The sequence below is a fragment of the Carassius gibelio genome, chromosome A4 (genome assembly GCF_023724105.1).
Source record: "Carassius gibelio isolate Cgi1373 ecotype wild population from Czech Republic chromosome A4, carGib1.2-hapl.c, whole genome shotgun sequence".
NCBI lineage: Eukaryota > Metazoa > Chordata > Actinopteri > Cypriniformes > Cyprinidae > Carassius > Carassius gibelio.
Window position 1 is genome coordinate 35,409,584 of NC_068374.1, and position 19,334 is coordinate 35,428,917.

The 19,334-nt window shown below is 37.4% G+C and overlaps 1 protein-coding gene across 4 annotated transcripts in view; it reads right to left on the minus strand.

The window, feature by feature from the left end:
* Positions 1-1,244: 1,244 nt before the first annotated feature.
* The window catches only part of LOC127979515 (parathyroid hormone-related protein), an 85,999-nt gene continuing 67,909 nt past the window's right edge, over positions 1,245-19,334 (minus strand). Inside the window, exons 5-8 of one of the 4 annotated variants that reach the window (XM_052585042.1) lie at positions 10,366-10,440; positions 9,210-9,333; positions 3,680-4,144; positions 1,245-2,576 (exon numbers count right to left, since the gene is read on the minus strand). In XM_052585042.1, coding sequence (XP_052441002.1) covers positions 3,703-4,144; positions 9,210-9,322 — 555 coding nt within the window. In that variant the 5' untranslated portion in view covers positions 9,323-9,333; positions 10,366-10,440 and the 3' untranslated portion in view covers positions 1,245-2,576; positions 3,680-3,702. Of the gene's footprint in view, positions 2,577-3,679; positions 4,145-9,209; positions 9,334-10,365; positions 10,626-19,334 lie in introns of those variants that run through there. The other 3 variants (XM_052585051.1, XM_052585059.1, XM_052585035.1) reach the window with 3 other exon arrangements.

Consider the following 19,334-nt stretch of genomic DNA (forward strand, 5'->3'; position numbering starts at 1 on the left):
AACGCAAAGCTCCATCGATACGGCTGATCTCAGCCTTCATTAACTGCTGTAAGCTGCTTGTGTGACTCTCATCAAAGGCAAACAAATAAATGTCAGAGAAACTGAACTAATTCCCAGCATGCTGAGTGCCAAAGACCCCCCACCGCCATGGAAAAGTTGAATGTTGATGCTCTGGGTTTTGCTGTCTTGGAGAAAGAGGGATTGGGCAATGGTCCTCTGGTTTTTCTATGAATGCATAAAAACTCAGCGACAAATGCATGACTTTTTGCGGCATTCGTGTGTTTAGAAATAAATATGCACATACAAAATATCAAATATTTTAAATGCATGTAACTAGAGAGTTGCTAGAAATGAATGCATGGCTTTCATTATAATATATTATAAATAAATATTATATTTTCTAATACATGTAACTCGAGAAAACCCATATGCACGGCTTTATGGGCTTCTGTATGTTTAGCAATGAATTAAATATTTTTTAATGCATATAACTCGAGAAAAGCCAGAGACAAGTGCACGGCTTATATAGACATTTGCATGTTATTAAAGACAGAAAACCCAAATGCACGGCTTTTGTGGGCTTCCATGTGTTTGTTAAATACGTATTCAACACATTTTTTGTGAACTATATTAAGCATAGTCTGTGTAAGTTTATAACACTTGATAACTTAATTATGCACTGAATCCTCAGGAGTATATGTACATTTCAGATCAACTGTCACCACAGAGCAACAGTCTAAAAGTCTTGCTGAGCAAGTTAGTTAAAGTGAAACTGTTGACATGTTTATAGGAGTTACCTGAAAAATAACACATCTGGTTTAAGAGTACAAACTTTAGCAGGAAACTCTATCGATCCTTTGGGGACCGAGGTTTGCTGCTGACAGCCGCTCAAGAACACACGTTAAGTGCATTTATGTCAACCGCCAAGCGTTCGCGTGCTAACACAAACTGCTTTAGCCCTTAATCAGAGATTTGTATTTCCACACAACTCTGGAAATCAATGGGCGAGCGGATGGACTGCAGTTCAAACACCGTCCACTCATTACAGTCTGATTTCCAGAAGCTTTTTCCACACATTTTTGACTCTGCTTCCCTGTGGAATGGTTTTCCTGTCTGCACGGGAGCAACATCAGACACAAGTGGGCGAAAAAGAGCCAGACGCCCGGCTAGAGCTTTCATTGTTCTCACACACACAACACACACACACACACACAAAATCAAATATCCCCCACGCTGCAGGAAATGGTCAGATGTTTAATTCATTCAGTACAGGATCTCTCTCTCTCTCTCTCTCAGTGCAAAACAACAAGAGTTCTTCTATAAGGTGTGCTGGTCGTTTACAGATGCTTCTGTGGTTTTGAAGGGAGGCGCTGGAGGCTGATATATGAGGATGAGGATGAGGATGATGAGGATGTGGCGCTCCTCCAGGTCAGCAGCAGAGAAACCCAAAATAAACACAAATACAAAAGCTCGGGGCCAAAACCTAGTGAGTCTGACATGATGAATAGCATCAAAATGTGCGAATGTACAAATATTGGTTACGTATTGCATGAAATATATTTAAATAGACATTTCTCTTAATTCTGTGGAAGCTCGTTACTAAACGGGATAAAATGTAAAAAAAAACAAAAAAAAAAACATTTTTTTTTCTGAATTGTGAGATATAAGTTCTGTTTTGTATTGTTTCTGCCATGGAATAAACTTTTTTAAAGATAACTTTGACTTTATATTTCACATTTCTTTTTTTTTCTTGCAATTCTCAAAAAAAAATGTAAGAATTGCAAGATATAAAATCAGAATTCAGATTTTTTTTTCTTCTCAGAATTGCAAAAGAAAGTGCAAGATATCAAAAAAAAAAATACAAATAAAATAAAAATACAAATATTTTATCTAATATCCGTCATCTTTAATAAAAAAATAAAATAAAAAATCCAATCATTTATGATTATACAGGTTTAATAAACTATTAAACTATTAATTTGGACACATATTTGTCAGTCATACATACATGAAACAGGTCTTAAGTTTGTAACAGTAACAAATAAATGCAAATCGTTAATAATAAATGAAACCATGCTCCCTTCAGATGCTGTCTAGTTAGGCAGCTCACTAGGTTTTGGCTCAGACTCACAGAAACATGGACGGCGAAGCTGTTGAACATACATCGAATCCGAATGTGGGCAAACACAAGCGTGACTATAGTCTTCATTCAACTCAACCACAAATGACTTGTATATATTTCTATATTCATACATCTAAAGTGCAATATAGTACAAAAATATAGAAGGTCAGCAGCACCTTGATACATTTACAAAATAAATACACCATTCAAACAAAATAAATTACAGGAATTCTGACACCGTAATAGAGGCATAGTCCTAAAAGAAGAATAAAAAGAAAAAACTATAAAAGACACAAAGCAAGGTATTCACAAGGATCCAAATGTGTGTAATAACACAGTATCGTTATTTATCTTCCTCACTGTTCGGGAGCGTTGGAATATTTACAGACAATAAATATTTTCCTCTCACGTTTGTGTGAACATGTAGGTGTTCACTTCAAAAGTCCTCGCGGATCTGAAAGAGAAAAGAGAAAATGAGATTGATTTCTACTCAGCAGCAGTGAAGTAACCAGTGATATTTAAGTTAATTTTTTATGTTTTCTGATTTTTATTTTAGTTAACATTTTAGTAATTTTATTGCGTGGTTTTGTAATTTTATTAGTTTTTTTTAAATATGTCTAAATAGTTTTATTTATTTTTTTATTAATTGATTTTATTTTTTTGGTTTTACTTTATTTTAGTACTTCAAATTATAATAAATTAGAAATATCAATAATGCATATGTCTACATTTTATTTTAGTTCATGCTTATTTTATTTTGAAGTAACAATTTTTGTTGTTGTTGTAGTCAATGTTTTTATTTTATTTTACATGATTACTTTTTATATAATTGATATACTATTATATGCTTTTTTTATATTTAGAACTAGAGTTTTTCACTTTTTTTCTTCATCACTCACTTTACACTCATACACACACACACACACACAGACACACACAAAGAAACACACACACACACACATACACACAAAGAAACACTCACACACACACACAAAGAAACAAACACACACACTCACACACACATACACACAAAGAAACACACACACACACACACACAAACACACAAAGAAACACACACACACACACACACACACACACACACACACACACTCATACACACAAAGAAACACACACACACACACACACACACACAAAGAAACACACACACTCACACACACACACACACACACAAAAAGAAACACACACACACACACACACACAAAGAAACACACACACTCACACACACACACACACACACAAAAAGAAACACACACACACACAGAGTACTTAGCTAAATACTGCTGTTTATCTTTAATATTTAGTTTAATCAGATATATTTCATGTAAATCTATATGCTTTTTCCTATATTATCTCAAAGCATTTATCTAGAATTAAAAGGTTATTATCTCAGAATGAATGCGATCAAAGCAAAAATTCACAATCAGTTACAAATGCACATAAGTTTGAAGAGTTTTAAGACAAACGTGAGTTTAAATGTTCTCATGCTAGCGTAGTTGTGTTAGTATTTGAGATGAGGAGTAGTTAGAGAGGATTCACCGTTGTCAGAGACTGACAGTGTTTTAGTGCTGGTCCAGGAGCGATCGAGCCCTCATCTTCCTCTTCTCTCCCTCCCTCCTCTTCCCCGCTCGGCCCTTCTTCTTCCTCTTGCCGATGGCCTTCAGCGTGCTCTCCTTGTATGTTTGGGACTTGTTGGTTTCCTGCGGGAGGTTGGTTCCCTCCTCGTCCTCCAGATGGAAGCTGATCGACAGGTTCTTGGTGCCTCCAGCTGGTTTGGGGTGGGCGGTTCCGGTTCCTATGGACACGCCCACTCCCATTGGAATGGCAACCGTGAGGCCGCCGCCCCCTCCGCTGCTGACCACGCCTCCTCTGAGCAGCGGGATGTCCCGGATCTCGGCCGTGTGGACTTCATCCAGAAGCCCCTGAAGCCAGGAGCGCCTCTTGTGTTCCTGCAGCGAGCGGCTCTTATCATGCATCAGCTGAGCGTGAGTCACCGAGCGCCTCCTGAAACACACACCAGTATCAGATCTCAAGAAACATGAAAGCATACATCCACACAGTAAAAAATACTTTTGCACCACCCAATCTAATTCATATTGGACATCCAAACTGTTTTTCAGAATACAGAAATAAATTGGATTGCAAACTGTGTTTTTATTATTTTCAAAAAAAACAAACAACCTGCCAAAAGCAATCGATGCAATAACAGCGGCAAACAAAACTAACACATAAACAAACAAACAAATAATAATATAAAATATAGAATAATAACATTAAATTCCTGTTCATTAAAAAAAAAAATATATATATATATATATATATATATATATATATATAAAAGAATAAATGTAATAAAATAAAATATAATAATAATAATAATAATAATAAATATTTGTATTATATATATATATATATATATATATATATATATATATATATGAAATAAATAAAAAAGAAATATATAATATTATATAACATAAAAATATTTAAAAAAATAATATATAAAAATATATTTTATAATATATAAAAAGAAAAAAATTAATATAAATTAAATTTGACTTAAAAAAGTTAAATAATAGAATAATATATAAAAAAATAAAGAAATATAATAAAATAAAATAATACAAAAATACGCACACACATATATGCATGTCAGTTTACATATTGCAAATAAGTGTATTTTTCTAATTAAAAATGGCAATGGTGTGTTTCTTTATTCTTTTAGGCGTATGATTGAATGCCTAACAATTAAAAATAACAATTGGACAGTAATGGTTGAGAAATACGTAAATATTCTCCTGAATCAATTCTTACTTGCTTATACAACTTCTGAAGTACATTTATCATCTTAAAGTTTTTTTTTTTTTTTTTTACTGGATACTGATGAGGACCACAATTATACAATGATGTGTTTGAACTGTGGTTAGTATGACTGTGTGGAAATCATTCTGCTTGCTGCAATCTTTATTAGCTCCACACACACACACACACACACACACACCCCGTGCCTTTAACCTAAATCCAGTGTGTGATCAGTGAGCGTCTGTATACGGTCGCCCCGGTTCAATGTGTTTTTAGTTAAATCCAGGAGGTTTGAGAAGGTCTGGCCCTTGTCCAACACCTCTGCTTCCAGGTCCTGATCAAACCCAAACAAACCAGCAGGAGTGCTGATGTGAAGCTCTGTCGGCCAGCGCACCGGACCCTTTCTGACGCGCCTGCATTTTTAAACATAGTACATCAAATCTGTCATGATCCGAAAGCGGCAGCAGCCAACAACCACAGGTCGAGCTGATGAAACCGAGCTTACGCACTCAGTGCAATGACTCTGATTAATGGTGCCATTGTGTCTCAGGTTAAATCATCCCGTCAGACGCATGTCGCTCTGCTACCGTGTGCACTTTTAGATGCTCGGCTCCATCCAAAGCCAAATAACATATATATCTCACAGCCAAAGTAAAGCATGATTCAGTGCTGTTTGAATACATCCATCCAGCAGTCGCTGGGGTTCGAGTGCACACAGAAGCGTGAACACAAGGGGGCAGCAGAGGGCATCACACCCTGGTCACATCAGGACAATGAATCAGCAAACAGCATTGAGTACATGATGATATAGAGCAGGGATCAGACTCAACAGAAGTGCAGAGATCTCCAGACTGAAGCTCAGGTGAGTGTGTGTGTGTGTAAATAATGCTCACAAACGGCCCTTTGTTTCCAGGCTGGTTAAACCGATCCTTGAGATCGTTCTGTGCCAGGCCGTGTAACGATGAGTTTTCCTTTCTTTGGAAAGTGGCTTTATTCCTCTCCGGCGGCTCCTAAATAACACTGTGCCTCCTGGCAGCTCGTGTTCTCCTCTCCTCTGTCACCCCGTATTACTTTCTGAATGTACCGGGACAGCTTTACGAGCGAGGAGCGTCCTGAGAGAGCAAACCTTTCCCATGGAAGCCCAAACGCCAGAATCTGTCATCTGTTTGTGCATCGGTTGGGTTGCACTCAATAAAGGTTGAGAAGTGGACATGTTGTGAGGTTTATGTGCGCATGCATACATGTTGTTATTCCTTTGAGTTGATTTTAAACACTCTAGGAGAAAACGCTCAGCGTGGCATCCTTCCAGCGGTGCCTTCTCAGCATACCTGAAGATAATTGCTGCTTTGTGCTGCTTTAATTAAAACAAGAGGCCGAGAGAGAGAGAGAGAGAGAGCGTTCCCCCTCATCTGTGATGCATGCGGTCTGAAAGATCTCCAGCTCCGTGTGTTTCATCTTCACAGACTCGGCTGGCTCGGGTTCAACTCAAACTCCAGTAGGAGGCATTGTCCCGGACTTGTCAGCATCAGCTAGTTATTAAGTGTGTGCCGTGAGATCACTGCGATCAAAGCGCTAAAGAGAGCGCTGCTGAAAGAGAAACCTTCAGCTGGATTTATGTGAGACTTTATCCTCCGAAAACAAAGCGCAGCTCATCCTAGAAGAGGTTTAATCAGAGCGAAAGGCCAAAACGTCATCCAATCACATCGGACTCGAGGTCTAACCCTGTTGTGCTCGCTGACATTTACTTGCTTACTTTTGAGAAATCACCATGTGTTTTAAACCTGTATGAATTACAGTAGCATGTTATACACGGCAATACTTGTCTATTAACTAGACCTTTAAAATCTCCAATAAATCAATAAAAACAACTATTATAAAAATACTTAATGCATTATACAAAGCAAATAATTTAGCTTAAAATGAAAGACTCACAAATCATTGACAAAGTGCATTTTCAGCTGTTTAAAAAATATTTCTATGTGCATATATGTCAAATGTTATATACATATGTGAACGAAACGTCACAGTCATTGCACAGGCATCTCAAATCACCTCATGGGGATCAAAAGTGTTACTGCATTTATATAAAGCAGCTGATCTGACTCTAAATAAATGCTTTTTGTTTTTGCATTTCTATTTATTAGTTTAGCTGATGCTTTTATCCACGCGTGAATCAGGGACATTGCAATTGCATAGCATTAGAGGAAATTAAAAGCATTAAAGGAAGCCTGGACAAACATGCACTAAACCTCACAGTCATTGCATTAGAGGATCGAAAGCAGAGAGGCACAAAATGCACAACAACCAGCAGATGAGCGATGTTTCACAAACCCACACATCATTAAAAGCTGATATGAAGTTAGGGAGGTCCTGGCAGGCACAGGGGGGAGAGCACGGCTTTCCAAAGCTCTGGAGAAGCATGTTTTGCATGGGCCCTGCTGAGGGGTTCACAGGACATAAAAGCGTGTTTGCTCGGCTCGGTATAATAAACTCCATCCAGCGGGAGAGGCCTGTTTGACTTGGACCGCAGCCGAACTTTGCATCAGCAATCTCTCTCTCTCTCTCTCTGGTGAATCGCTATCAGGACTGCGTCTGCAGACGTCTGTCACAAAAGCATCTCTGTGCGTGCAGCAGGTGGCTCGCCCTCAACCCCTGAGCAAACACACAGATATCAAAACACCTCCCGGCACGATCGACGAAACCCGAGCGGTTTCCAGCACATCACGGCCAAACGCCGCACACACAGCAACAATCTCTAGATTTATGCGTTCGGTTGAGAACATGCACGCGTGCAATGCAAAAGGTGCTTGTTTCTCGTTCGGCATGAATGTGAATCATGTCTCTGGAGAAGCTTTGGGTAACTAATTCAATTACCTTTATACACATTTTATTATCTGCCAGAGTTTGATTGTTTAGTAAAGTACTAGCACACCTGGAGCTGGATATATTGAAGTGAACTGATTCATGATATTATTGAATTTGTTTCATAATTGGGGAATTTCACAACAATGGCACCGGAAGCGAGTTAAATTAACATTGAACAAACCTGAATTGAATAAGATCTAATTTGTTTCATAATTGATTTTTTTTTTTTTTTACTGACTTTTTTTTACTGAACTGAAACAAGACTGAAGTTTCACAATTGATGAAATTTGACAAGATTAAATAGATTTATGAACTGAATTGAAAGTCTTAGTTGAATAATGATACTGTTATCTTTTGAAATTGAGTTTGTTTCATAATTGATTAATTTTCCAACATTTTGTTTTTGAAACAAACCAAATCATTATGAAATACATTTAAATTAATTATATTATTATTATTATGTATATTATTATTATACAGCTGTTTTCTGAAATTCAATTTAGGCTACTTCATAATTGATGAATTTTTTTTTACATTTACACTTTTTTTTTTTACTGAACTCAAACAAGACGGGACTGAATTGAGCTGAATAATGACATGTAGAACTGTTTTATGGCAGAATAGAATTTGTTTCACAATTGATGAAATTCTACAAGGTTGAGATGAATTGAATTAGTGTTGAAATAAACAGTGCTGAATCATGACACTTGTTCACTTTAATCAAAAGTGAACTGAGACACTATTGTCTTCTGAAACTGAACGTTTCATAATTGATTAATTTTACACTGATGCTGTTTTTGAACTAATAATTGAATAATGATACTGTTTTCATAATTGATGAATTTACCAACAGAGACAGTGTTTTTGAACCAAACCGAATTAACTCTGGACTAAATCGAAAGGAATAACTATACATCTGCTTTCTGAAATTGAATTTACTTCATAATTGATGAATTTTACGACGTGCCGTGTTTTTGATCCAAAACGAGTTGAATAACGACACGATTGTCTTCCGTACAGCAGCTTTAAAGCAGAACTGAATTTGTTTAATAATGGATGAATGTGATAGTTATTGAACTGAACTGAATCAACATTGAACTAAACAGAGCGGAATAATGACACACTACTGTCATAAAAATTGAATTTGTTTCATAATTGATGAAGTTTGTGCTATTATTCTCCATGAAGCTGCATTGAAGCAGTCTATACTGTATAAAATGCCATATAAATAAAATCGACTTGACTTCTCTTCTCTATAAAAAAAGAACATCTATTGCACAGAAGGATGCAGCTCAAGTTTAATACTCAGAGGTTTGTTCAGATCACTACTTCTAAGAGCAACAGTAATATTCATGCTAAAGATTTTGGTGTTTATGCCAGAAGAATCAGCACAGACACTTACATTCGGCTGCTGAGGGCATCGACCGGCCTGCCGTGATGAGGAACAGGTGAACACAGTAAGAACAGAGCAAAGAACCACCGCTGCAGAACCCTTCTAGAGCACAGCGTCCTCATCCTCCCTGGACCTGAGACACACACACACACACACACACACACACACACTGCGTTCATGAAGATCAGCGCACCTCATGCATATTCTGTTCACTTCTCCAAAGTGTGATTTAACTCTTTCCTGTGATGTTAAAGGGGAATGTGCAGACTTTCAATGACTAAACACACTCTTTGAAATAAGTGGGTTTCTGCGATATAACCATTTCTTATTCCCTAAAGAACTTTCAGTGAACCGTTGACCGAGGCGGTGAAAAGTATTGAATTATTTATTGATTTATTCAATACTGTAATTCTTGAATGTCTTGAAAGCCTTGGGACAGACACTTAAGTTTGGTCTCTTTTTAATGAAGACACTTGGAAGATAACTGCGGAAGAGTGAAAAAGCTCAAAATAGTTGAAAAAGTAGAAGAAGAAGAAAAAAAGGTTTTTGAAAATTGCACAATAAAACTATTTTCAAATTATATATGAAATGTACATTTCTCAAAACTGGGAAAAACCAACAGCATAAATCTAATCGAGTTGTGTACCAAATTTGAAGAAGATATCTCAAAAAAAAAAAAAGATTTAGTGAGATTTAGTTTGGGTGCAGTACCACACGATCCCACTATATGAAATTCATTTCCCATTCATTTCCAATGCAGTCATTCCTTTTCCAATCATATATATATATATATGATTTTTTTTTTTTTGCATGTGTGAGGGTTCATACTGCAAGTCACAAAAACTAAAAAAAAATAAAAAAAATAAATTTAGGTCAAAAAATGACCAAAGAGCACCAGAGGGTATAAAAACCTTTTTTTTTTCAATAACTTTTTTTCTTCTAGAAAGAACATTTTGTGAAACACAAATGCTCCAGGGTTCTTCACAGAACCATCAATGCCAATAGCTCATATTTAATCATCTACACGAGGAGTTTTTTTCTCCCACCCCATGCTGAAGAAGAACTTAAACCAGTTCAACATGTTGGAGAGAAAAGCCGAATTCCAGCAAGTCCTCTGAGCCACAACAAGCGCCCATGATGAGCAACAGGAGAGAAGCGTACTCACTCACAATGATGCCTGTGTCTCCGTCTCTTCTGTCCCGTCAGACAGAGCCCAAAGTTTCTCCTCAAAGTTTCCAGGCTGCGATCAAACACACACAAACAAATCAATGAGTCCAGGTGAACGCGTGCTTCAGCATTACGTCCTGCACTTTCTCTGAGATGATCTCGTCTGGAGTAACAAGACCACAGCAGAAGCACCAAGAGCAATCCACTGTGAGCTGAACGAGTGTGTGTGTGTGTGTGTGTGTGTGTGTCCTGCACTGACTGACTCCGCTCTGTTATAGAGGAGACTGATGAACCCTCCAACACTGTGATGGGAGGATGAGAGAGAGACAGAGAGAGACAGAGAGAGAGAGAGAGAGGGAGGAGAGTCCTAACAAAGACTCTGCTCGTATATAAGGAGTCAAATCATCTGTTTACATGAGAGAGAGAGAGAGAGAGAGAGAGTCAGATGTGGCAAGAAACGTACTAGAAAGATTTCTGGAGTAAATCCCGATCACTCACATACTTCACTCATACTTCATTATCATCAGATAACTTATTAAAGGAAGCCGCTTTAGTGTTAGATGTTATTCTTAAAATATGTTTGACTTCATAAACATAAACGTAATCTGAAACCACTTTTGAATGATTTCTGAAGGACACTGGAGACTGGGGTAATGATGCTGGAAATGCAACTTCGATCACAGAAATAAATGACATTTTGTAATGTATTCTCAAAGAAAACACATATTTTAAGTTGTAAGGATTTTTCACAATTTTACTGCATTTTTATTGCATTTTTTAAATACAATAAATGCAGCCTTGGTCAACAGAAGAAATGTAAAAAAAAAAAAAAAAACATACCAATCTTAGTATATATCCATAATAGCTCTAATAATGATAATGAAGCCAGTTCAAATTAGTCACTTTTATAAGTTCAAAATGTTTCGATGTTGTCTATAAAACAAATGTTGGAGTATGTTTTACAAAGAACAATGTTTCAGTCTTTCTGCTGGAAAATGTCTGAGTGCAAACTGTTTCAAAGAAATCCTGCACCAACTTTTCTCAGTTACGTCCGAAAGCAACTTCTTTACAATATTAAACGAGTCTCCTGAAGAGCAAGAACTCTATTTGGTTTGTGTTCTCATCTGTGCTTTTATTTTTGAGTCAGTTGACTTTCTGTGTTAGTTGGCAGTTGTGTGCTGTAAACCTCCTCAGGTGATGTAGTTTGGCAGCTGGTGCAGGTGTGTGTGTGTGTGTGTGTGCACATTCTTTTTTTTTTTTGCATGAAACTTTCAGTTTAAAAACAATAAATGTATATGTGTGATGGTGGATATTTCAGCTTCGGCAGCCCAGTTCAGAAACACATGAACATCTTGACTTCATGTTAGCTGAGGAAGACCACTACACTTAAAGGGACAGTTCACCCTAAAATAAGAAGTTGTTTCTAACCTGTATGAGTGTCTTATTTCTGCCTGAACACAAAAGAAGATTTTTTTTTTCTGTAAAAAAGTAAAATAACTCTGATGCATGTGTGATTTTTTTCAGACTTTAAATATCAAGACGCCACAAACTGTGATCGGTCTTTCGTTTGTTGACACGAGGGTAATCAGTGTATTTATTAATATGACTCTGAATTAATTAGCGTTCTGTTTCCGTCTGTGGATCTCTGTCACATCTGCACTGGTCGGACGTCCTCTTTCCCAGAAGGGTGACTCATTACGGCTTCATCTGCAGGTTAACTGATCTCCACAGCTGTCTTTTACACAGACTCACACAGAGAAGTCAAGCTGATGTGTTTGGCATGTTCCTCATCCAGAACGAGGCTCTTCTCGTCTCCGTCTCTCTCTATCCTGAAGCTGCTCTAATTCCTCATCAACCACAGTTCTCACGCTAATGAACCAAATGTCCAGAACAAATAGAACACTGCAATGACTTAACACTCTTTCAGTCTTAATACAGAAACATTTTCCTTGAAAGTCTGAGTTGGAATAGTTTGCGAGAGTGTGATTATGATTATAACACAAGTGGCTATTATTTGAGTAAATAAGTTTCCGAGCTAACAGGGGATGTTCTTAGAAACGTTCTTTCAGTAATGTTAATAAAATGTTTGTTCACAGTTATCTGGTCTTCAGTAATGTTCTAGAAACATGAAACATTTTAGCTCATGCTACATTTGTTTGAATGTAACAACTAGATTTCGGAATGTTCAGAGAACATTTAAAAGTAACATTCCAGTAATGTTTGAATAGAATAGAATGTTCGCTTAGCATGCAACTTAATAATGTTTTAATAACTCAATTTAAACGTTCTTCTGACATGTTTTTATTAGATGGGTCGGTGGTCTCATGTTAACAACTGCTTTTTCAAGACAAACAAAAAGCTTTTAGAAAATGCAGTGGGGTGTTCCCATACAGTCTGTGGGTGTTACTGACTCATTTTATGTTGTAGAATAAAAAAAGTGAAGATTTCTTGAGCTAATTTCAGGAATTTAAAAATACATTCCAAAAAAATTAAATAGAGTCCACATTTTCACCTATACAAATATACACCATCTCTGCAGCACTTTATTATTATGCTGCTCTCTGGAATACTGGATCGTGATTGGTCAGTCCTGGCGTTCTGCAGTCAAATATTTAAAGAAAATAAACACATTTGTCAAAGAAATAGGATGCAAGAAGAAATGCAGAGCAGATTTTACCCAAGAGGCTAATGGAGATAGCATAAAGAGAGTAATGCCTCTGTAAGACTGGTTGGGAAAAAAAGTGTAATTTAATTTTATGCTGACTTCATGGATTTATAAGAAAATACAAATTATGCTTGTTTGCTTAACACGGTTTAAAAAAAAAAAGTCACATTCACAGTGCATCATGTGTTTATGAATGCTTTCTGCACACATATCAGATTTTTGACAGAACACCTTACATCATTTAGCCGGAGGCTGTGAGGTGATTTTCTGTGGAATAATTTAAAGCTCAACCTGTTTACAAAATATCAAAATTACTGTCTGTTATGATGAGCGTCACTCACTGGCTGATTCTCGGCACACTTGTGTTTAAAGTCAACATGAAATCAAAACCAACTCTATTTACTTTCTTAATACATTTCCTAGCCTTATTCTGAGTGATTCATCATTCCACAATATAAATAAAAAATGTGTCTTCAAACATGTATAATCATTTTCAAACATGCTCCGCCTCTGAAACGCTGATAGAATAAGACTCCGCCCCCTCACCACGCCCACTTCCCCACAAGCCAATCAGTTCTCGACCGACGAGATCAAGTCCCGCCCTACTTGTTTTATTTCTCATAGACGTTCGCTCAGAAATCAGATTACCACAAGATGCAAAGATACTTAAATAAACGTTATGTAGGCATTTCTAACAAACTAATAACTAGAGTTTTGATTTGCTTCAGATGTTTTTTTTTGCAACAAAAAAAAAAGAAAAAAAAACCCTGCCTATAAATGTGTTTGTGTTTACTAACGCTGGCAAACGAAAAAGATTTTGACCGAACTTCTCACGTCATTTAGCTCAAGGCATTCTGTCACTGGCTGCCGGTGACGTCATATACATGACTTTTACAGCTATGTAAGAAGTCGCTCTTTTACATGCATTTAGTCACACAGGTCTTGTGTAGGCTACCTGTCTCAGCCCCTGTGGTCCACACACACACACACACACACACACACACACTTATATAAGGGTTTCGTGTTGAGTTGGAAAAAAAGACCTCATTCGAGGGCACTCTGTAGACTACTAGAGTATACTTTACCTGCACATAAACAGGTGAAAAAAGTCTTTCCTGGCAGGAGGCGTGAAGTGGGGACAGAGCCAGGAAAGCTGTTTTAGATTCATCCAAAATTACTGGCTTTTGGCAGCGAGCAGCAAACACAAAACTAATGTTCACTTTTAATCTTACCGCTTTTTTCCCCTGTCTCTCTCTCTCTCTCTCTCTCTCTCTCTCTCTCATCGTCTAATCTCTCTACGGATCCAAGGACGTTTTATTAGGACGTATGTTTTGTGTTTAATAGCCTGTACATATGGGAGTGCAACGAGAACACTTACATTTACAGTCTTCACAGAATCTGCTCATGAAAATGTTTCCAGAAGTCCACATGAATTCAAGTCTTATAATGAACTATTCACTGGCATCTTTGCATCACATTATTGAGATATAATGCACGTATCTCTCATTGCTGCTTGTCTTAAAGGGACAGTTCACCAAAAATGAAGATTCTGTTATTATTTACTCGCCCTCCTCCTGTTTCAAACCTGTACGGCTGGCTTTCTGTTAATAGACACAAAAGAAGATATTTTGAAGAATGTAGCTTAACGGTATTTGTTTCCATTCTATGGAAGTCAATGGCTACCGTCAGCCAACATTCCTCAGAATATCTTCTTTTGTGTTCAACAGATGAAAGGATATGAATGCATGTGTGAAATAATTTAATTTTTATAGCTAAATGAGAGAATTTAAATTTTTGGTGAACTCTTCCTTTAAGTTTTGGCTAGATCAAGCTGGTGTGGGATGAGTTAAACCAAAAAATATCCCCACTTCGTTCCTTGTCCCAGAATAAAATCATATTTCGGCAGCATGAAGCGTCTTGGCTGCTTTTCTGTGGACTTCGCTCAATTCTCTCCAGGAGTCATAAAGTATTATATCACACCATTTCCTTTACGATTCAGCCTCGCACAGAACAGAATGTCAATCTGAAAAACCTTTGTGTCACATTAATGCATGCTTTTTTTCTTTTTCATGCAGTAATTATTAGCAGTTTGTTTCTTGAGACTATAGTGAACTAAAGCTCTGATGCTTTAATGAAAACACTTGAATATGAATGCACATGATATTTTAATTTGACACAGTTATCAAATCATGGTAAACCTAGACAAAGATCTCTTGTGAAACCCTAGAGGAGATGCATCTAAGAATAACAAGACTTTAGTAAATGAACTAATGTAAAAGCCCCAAAAATGTGTCCTCCATTGAATCTAAGGTGTTGCAATAATCCATTGAAAGATTTCTGCAGCACATGAGCTGCAGGAAACGCTTCTCTCTGACTCATTAAGCTCCAATCGGATCTGAGCGTGAGGATCAATGCAGCGCTGATTTACTGTCATCTCTATCGCAACCCATCTCAAACACACAACAACAGCATACTTTCCGAGCCGTAGACTGGCGCACAGAACGGAGACAAGCTTTCACTGAGCTTCATCAGGAACATGCACTCACACTTGATCCACATTCTCTATCTGACAGCTTCTGACTTTATTTGTGTCTGCTTTTATTCCTCTAAAAGCGAGACAAAGCTCATACTCATGGGTACTTGCTCTCAGGACTTGGATATTTTTAATGCATACATTTTTTAGAGTACAGATGAATCTGTGTAATATATAATATAACAAAAATAAGTAACGACATGAGATTAAAAACTAGGACTCGAGTCGGACACAGCACTACTTAAATGAGACCAAACTCCAGTGCACAGATTAAAAACGTCATTATTTTAATTTAATAATTATAATTTGAATCCGGAGATTCTAGTGACCTAACTGCATGTGTAAAAAGTGAAATGTAGAGTTATATTAATGAGTTAAAGCTACTTGAAGTTTGAGCTATTGACTCATTTGTGTCTGTTTTGTTTCTTCTAACAAAAAACGAATCAAGTGAACCACCGTTAATTCCCAAACTGCAGTCAGAAAAGTGAAAAGGTTGAGTCGTATTATTTTATAAGTTAGTGTTTTCTTATGTGATGACATACTGATGGATTTGAATCATTAATTCATTAAAAAACTACCATGCACAGCAGATAAAGTGTGAGAACGACACGTTTCCTCAGCAAACACACTAACAACAACTAAAAGAGATTAAACCATCATTACACACAGACTGCATTAAAAGAGAAAGATGAGAAAACACTCACTGTAGTGATTCAGATGGCAAGGTTTCCTTAACAATCCTTCTGCTGCTCGAAATCTTTGGGTTCACTGTCCTGAAAACTGTCTGGACTCCTTCTGAAGCACTTGAACGTTCAAAAGAGATATATATATATACGAGGTTCAGGGCTTCTTCTGACATCACTGAGGAGTCAACATTACCGCCTCACATTAGACAATGCCTCAACACACACACACACACACACACACACACACACACATATATATATAAAGTGTGGGTTGTGGGGTTTTATATCCAACCGTATGCCAAAGTAACTTGAGTTTTTAAAAAAAATCGAGAAAATCACATGTTATGTTTTTCACAGTATGTTTGTGTGTGATTCACACCGGTTGGAAAAAAAAATCTAAATCACACACAGGGGCACATACTTTCCCAGAAAACTTGCCCCGTCACGTCACCGGAGCACACGGCGATACCCAACACTGTTATTTCACTCGCTTAAACTTTTCTCAGGAGCAGTAATATTATGATCTAAAAGCCTCTCTGATGTGGCATCAAACAGCGTGCCGTGATAATTAAGTCGCTCTCCAAACTCAAGTTTTCATCCCACTGCTGTGTGTTTAGCGTCACAGCTAATCTGAGAGCGAGCGAGTGTTCTCGTCTGAGCTGAGGTTGTGCTATGTTTAGTTGTGGACGCTGCTGGTGGTTTGGGCTTCACTGCGCCGCTGAACCCGCAGCATGTGTCTGTGACCTGCCAGCGTTCCCTCGCTCACTGGGAAGGGCACCGCAGCACACTAAAAACACCAGACCATTACAGTATTAGGGTCTGGATGAGTCTGTCTGGAGTAAGACTCAAATCAAGGTTATCCAAGTGAGTGTGGTGTTTATATCAAGTGTTTGTTAAGGGTCTTTATAGTTTTGCATAAAGTCTGGTTCACTTCGGCTTCATCATAAACCATGTGCAATCGGAAAGAGTTTGGTTTGTTTACTGAAGCATAAGTAGGGTCCGAAATAATGGCACATGCCAATAATGAAATGCAATTTGATAACATTATTTAAGTCGAAGCTGTTAATATTATTTAATGGACCTGAGCTAACATGGACTATTGATGGGACACTTCACCCAAAATGTACTCACCCTCAAGTTGTTCCAGACCTGTATCCCCTTACGGAAGGAAAATATATTTACCATTATATTTCTTAAAATATATTGTGATATACTGTAATATATTATTTTCCCTTTTTATTTTCTAATATTTTATATATGTGAATACATTTAATAATATATTGATGATACATATATTATATAATATATTGCAAAATATACAAATGATTGCCGTTTTCAATATATGGCAATATATTGGAAAAAATAAGTATATATAAGAATATATGCCTAATATATTACGTGATATTTTCCAATATACTGCAATATATATTTTTTTCATAAGGGTCTATTTATTTCTTCACAGATTTTAGCACAAGCCACACAGTAGATGGTGGTAGCTATTGACTTCCACAGTATGGAAAGTTTGGTCATCCACATTCTTCAAGTAAATGATGAGAGCATTTTCATTTTCGAGTGAACTTTGTGTTAGCAAAGATTAATGAAGCATTAGCTACCGGGACCTCAATGTAAAACGGTATCAATGTGGCCAAGATTCAAGTTTTTATCATATCCCATCTCAATATGTTTCGGAAAGCTTCTTTAATCTTTAACTCATCTTAAACCACGCCCACATTTAAGTGCCACGCCCACATCTCAACATCCAATCAACATCTGATGCATAGAACCAAGTCCCGCCCTGATTTTCATCCACAGTACTTTCAGATCTAAAGGGAACCACTCACACGAAAACTAGTTATGATAAGTGACCACACAAATGGTTTTTGACATTGTCTTCAAACCTGGTATAACCAAGAGGCAATCTCGAGGAAAATCTGGGGGTTTCAAAAGTGCAAATTAATTATGAAAACTTGCAATCGATAATACAATTAAATCATCACTGCTACTTTATGGCTTTAGAAACATTGTGCACAAGTTGAATTGCATTTTGTGTGTGTGTGTGTGTGTGTGTGTGTGTTCTTGTTGGAGTTTGACAGGCATGGTCATCATAAATTGAAATTGATTTTGGGATGAACTATTTCTGGCACAGGACTCTGTTCGTCCAAACTGATACTGTGAGATATTTAGGACTCTGAAGTTACAGTAGCAAGTACAGCTAGCAGGCCATGGCCCTTGAGACAGCGCATGAATCAGGAGATTTCTGGAGCTGTGTGGTCCGTCTCTCAAACACTCCTCGCTTTGATCTGAAACTTCGCTGACTTTCTTCTCCACTTTTACCTGCTTCTTCCTCAGGATGTGACTGGAAACACATCCGCCTGGCAGCGAGGGTGGGATTCTGTATGTATGTACGTACAGCGCCGTTCCACTTTCTTTCTAGACGACACACTTAAGAGCGATCTCGACCTGGAGGTCAGCCGAATTCCTCAGCCCTCTTTCCTCTTCGGAGGTAAATGGCTGTGGTTTCGGTGGAAGGTAGGTATTTTATACTCATACCAGGCACACATCCGTCTCTTTGAAGGCACGAAAAAGAAGATGGATGTTATGGGGTCAGTCCAGGGCCTTCCATCACATGTTCCTCTGCTCACAGGTCCAACAGAAACGAGGGCTACTTTAATAATCAAACAGTGGCAGGGAAAGTGAATGAGTTCGTTTTCCTGTCGGCTGGCACGAGAAACTCGACCAGACGCGGTCTCAGACTCAAAGAAAGACATACACGGGCAAGAAAAATCTCTGGATGCAAGCAAATATTCACTGATTTAGGGTACAGACAACACTGGACCCCATTGACTTTCATGTAAAACAGTCAAAATATCTTCTTTTGTGTTCGACAGAAGAAAGAAAATCATGCAGGTTTAAAACAACGTGAATATTGGATGAATCGTTTTTTTTTTTTTTTTTTCAGAAACACCAAAATAACAAAATAACTGAAAGATACACAGCCGTTCAAACATTTTTGATCAGTAAGATTTTTTGATTTTTTAAGAAGGTTCTTCTGCTCATCAAGGTTGCATATATTTAATAAAAAA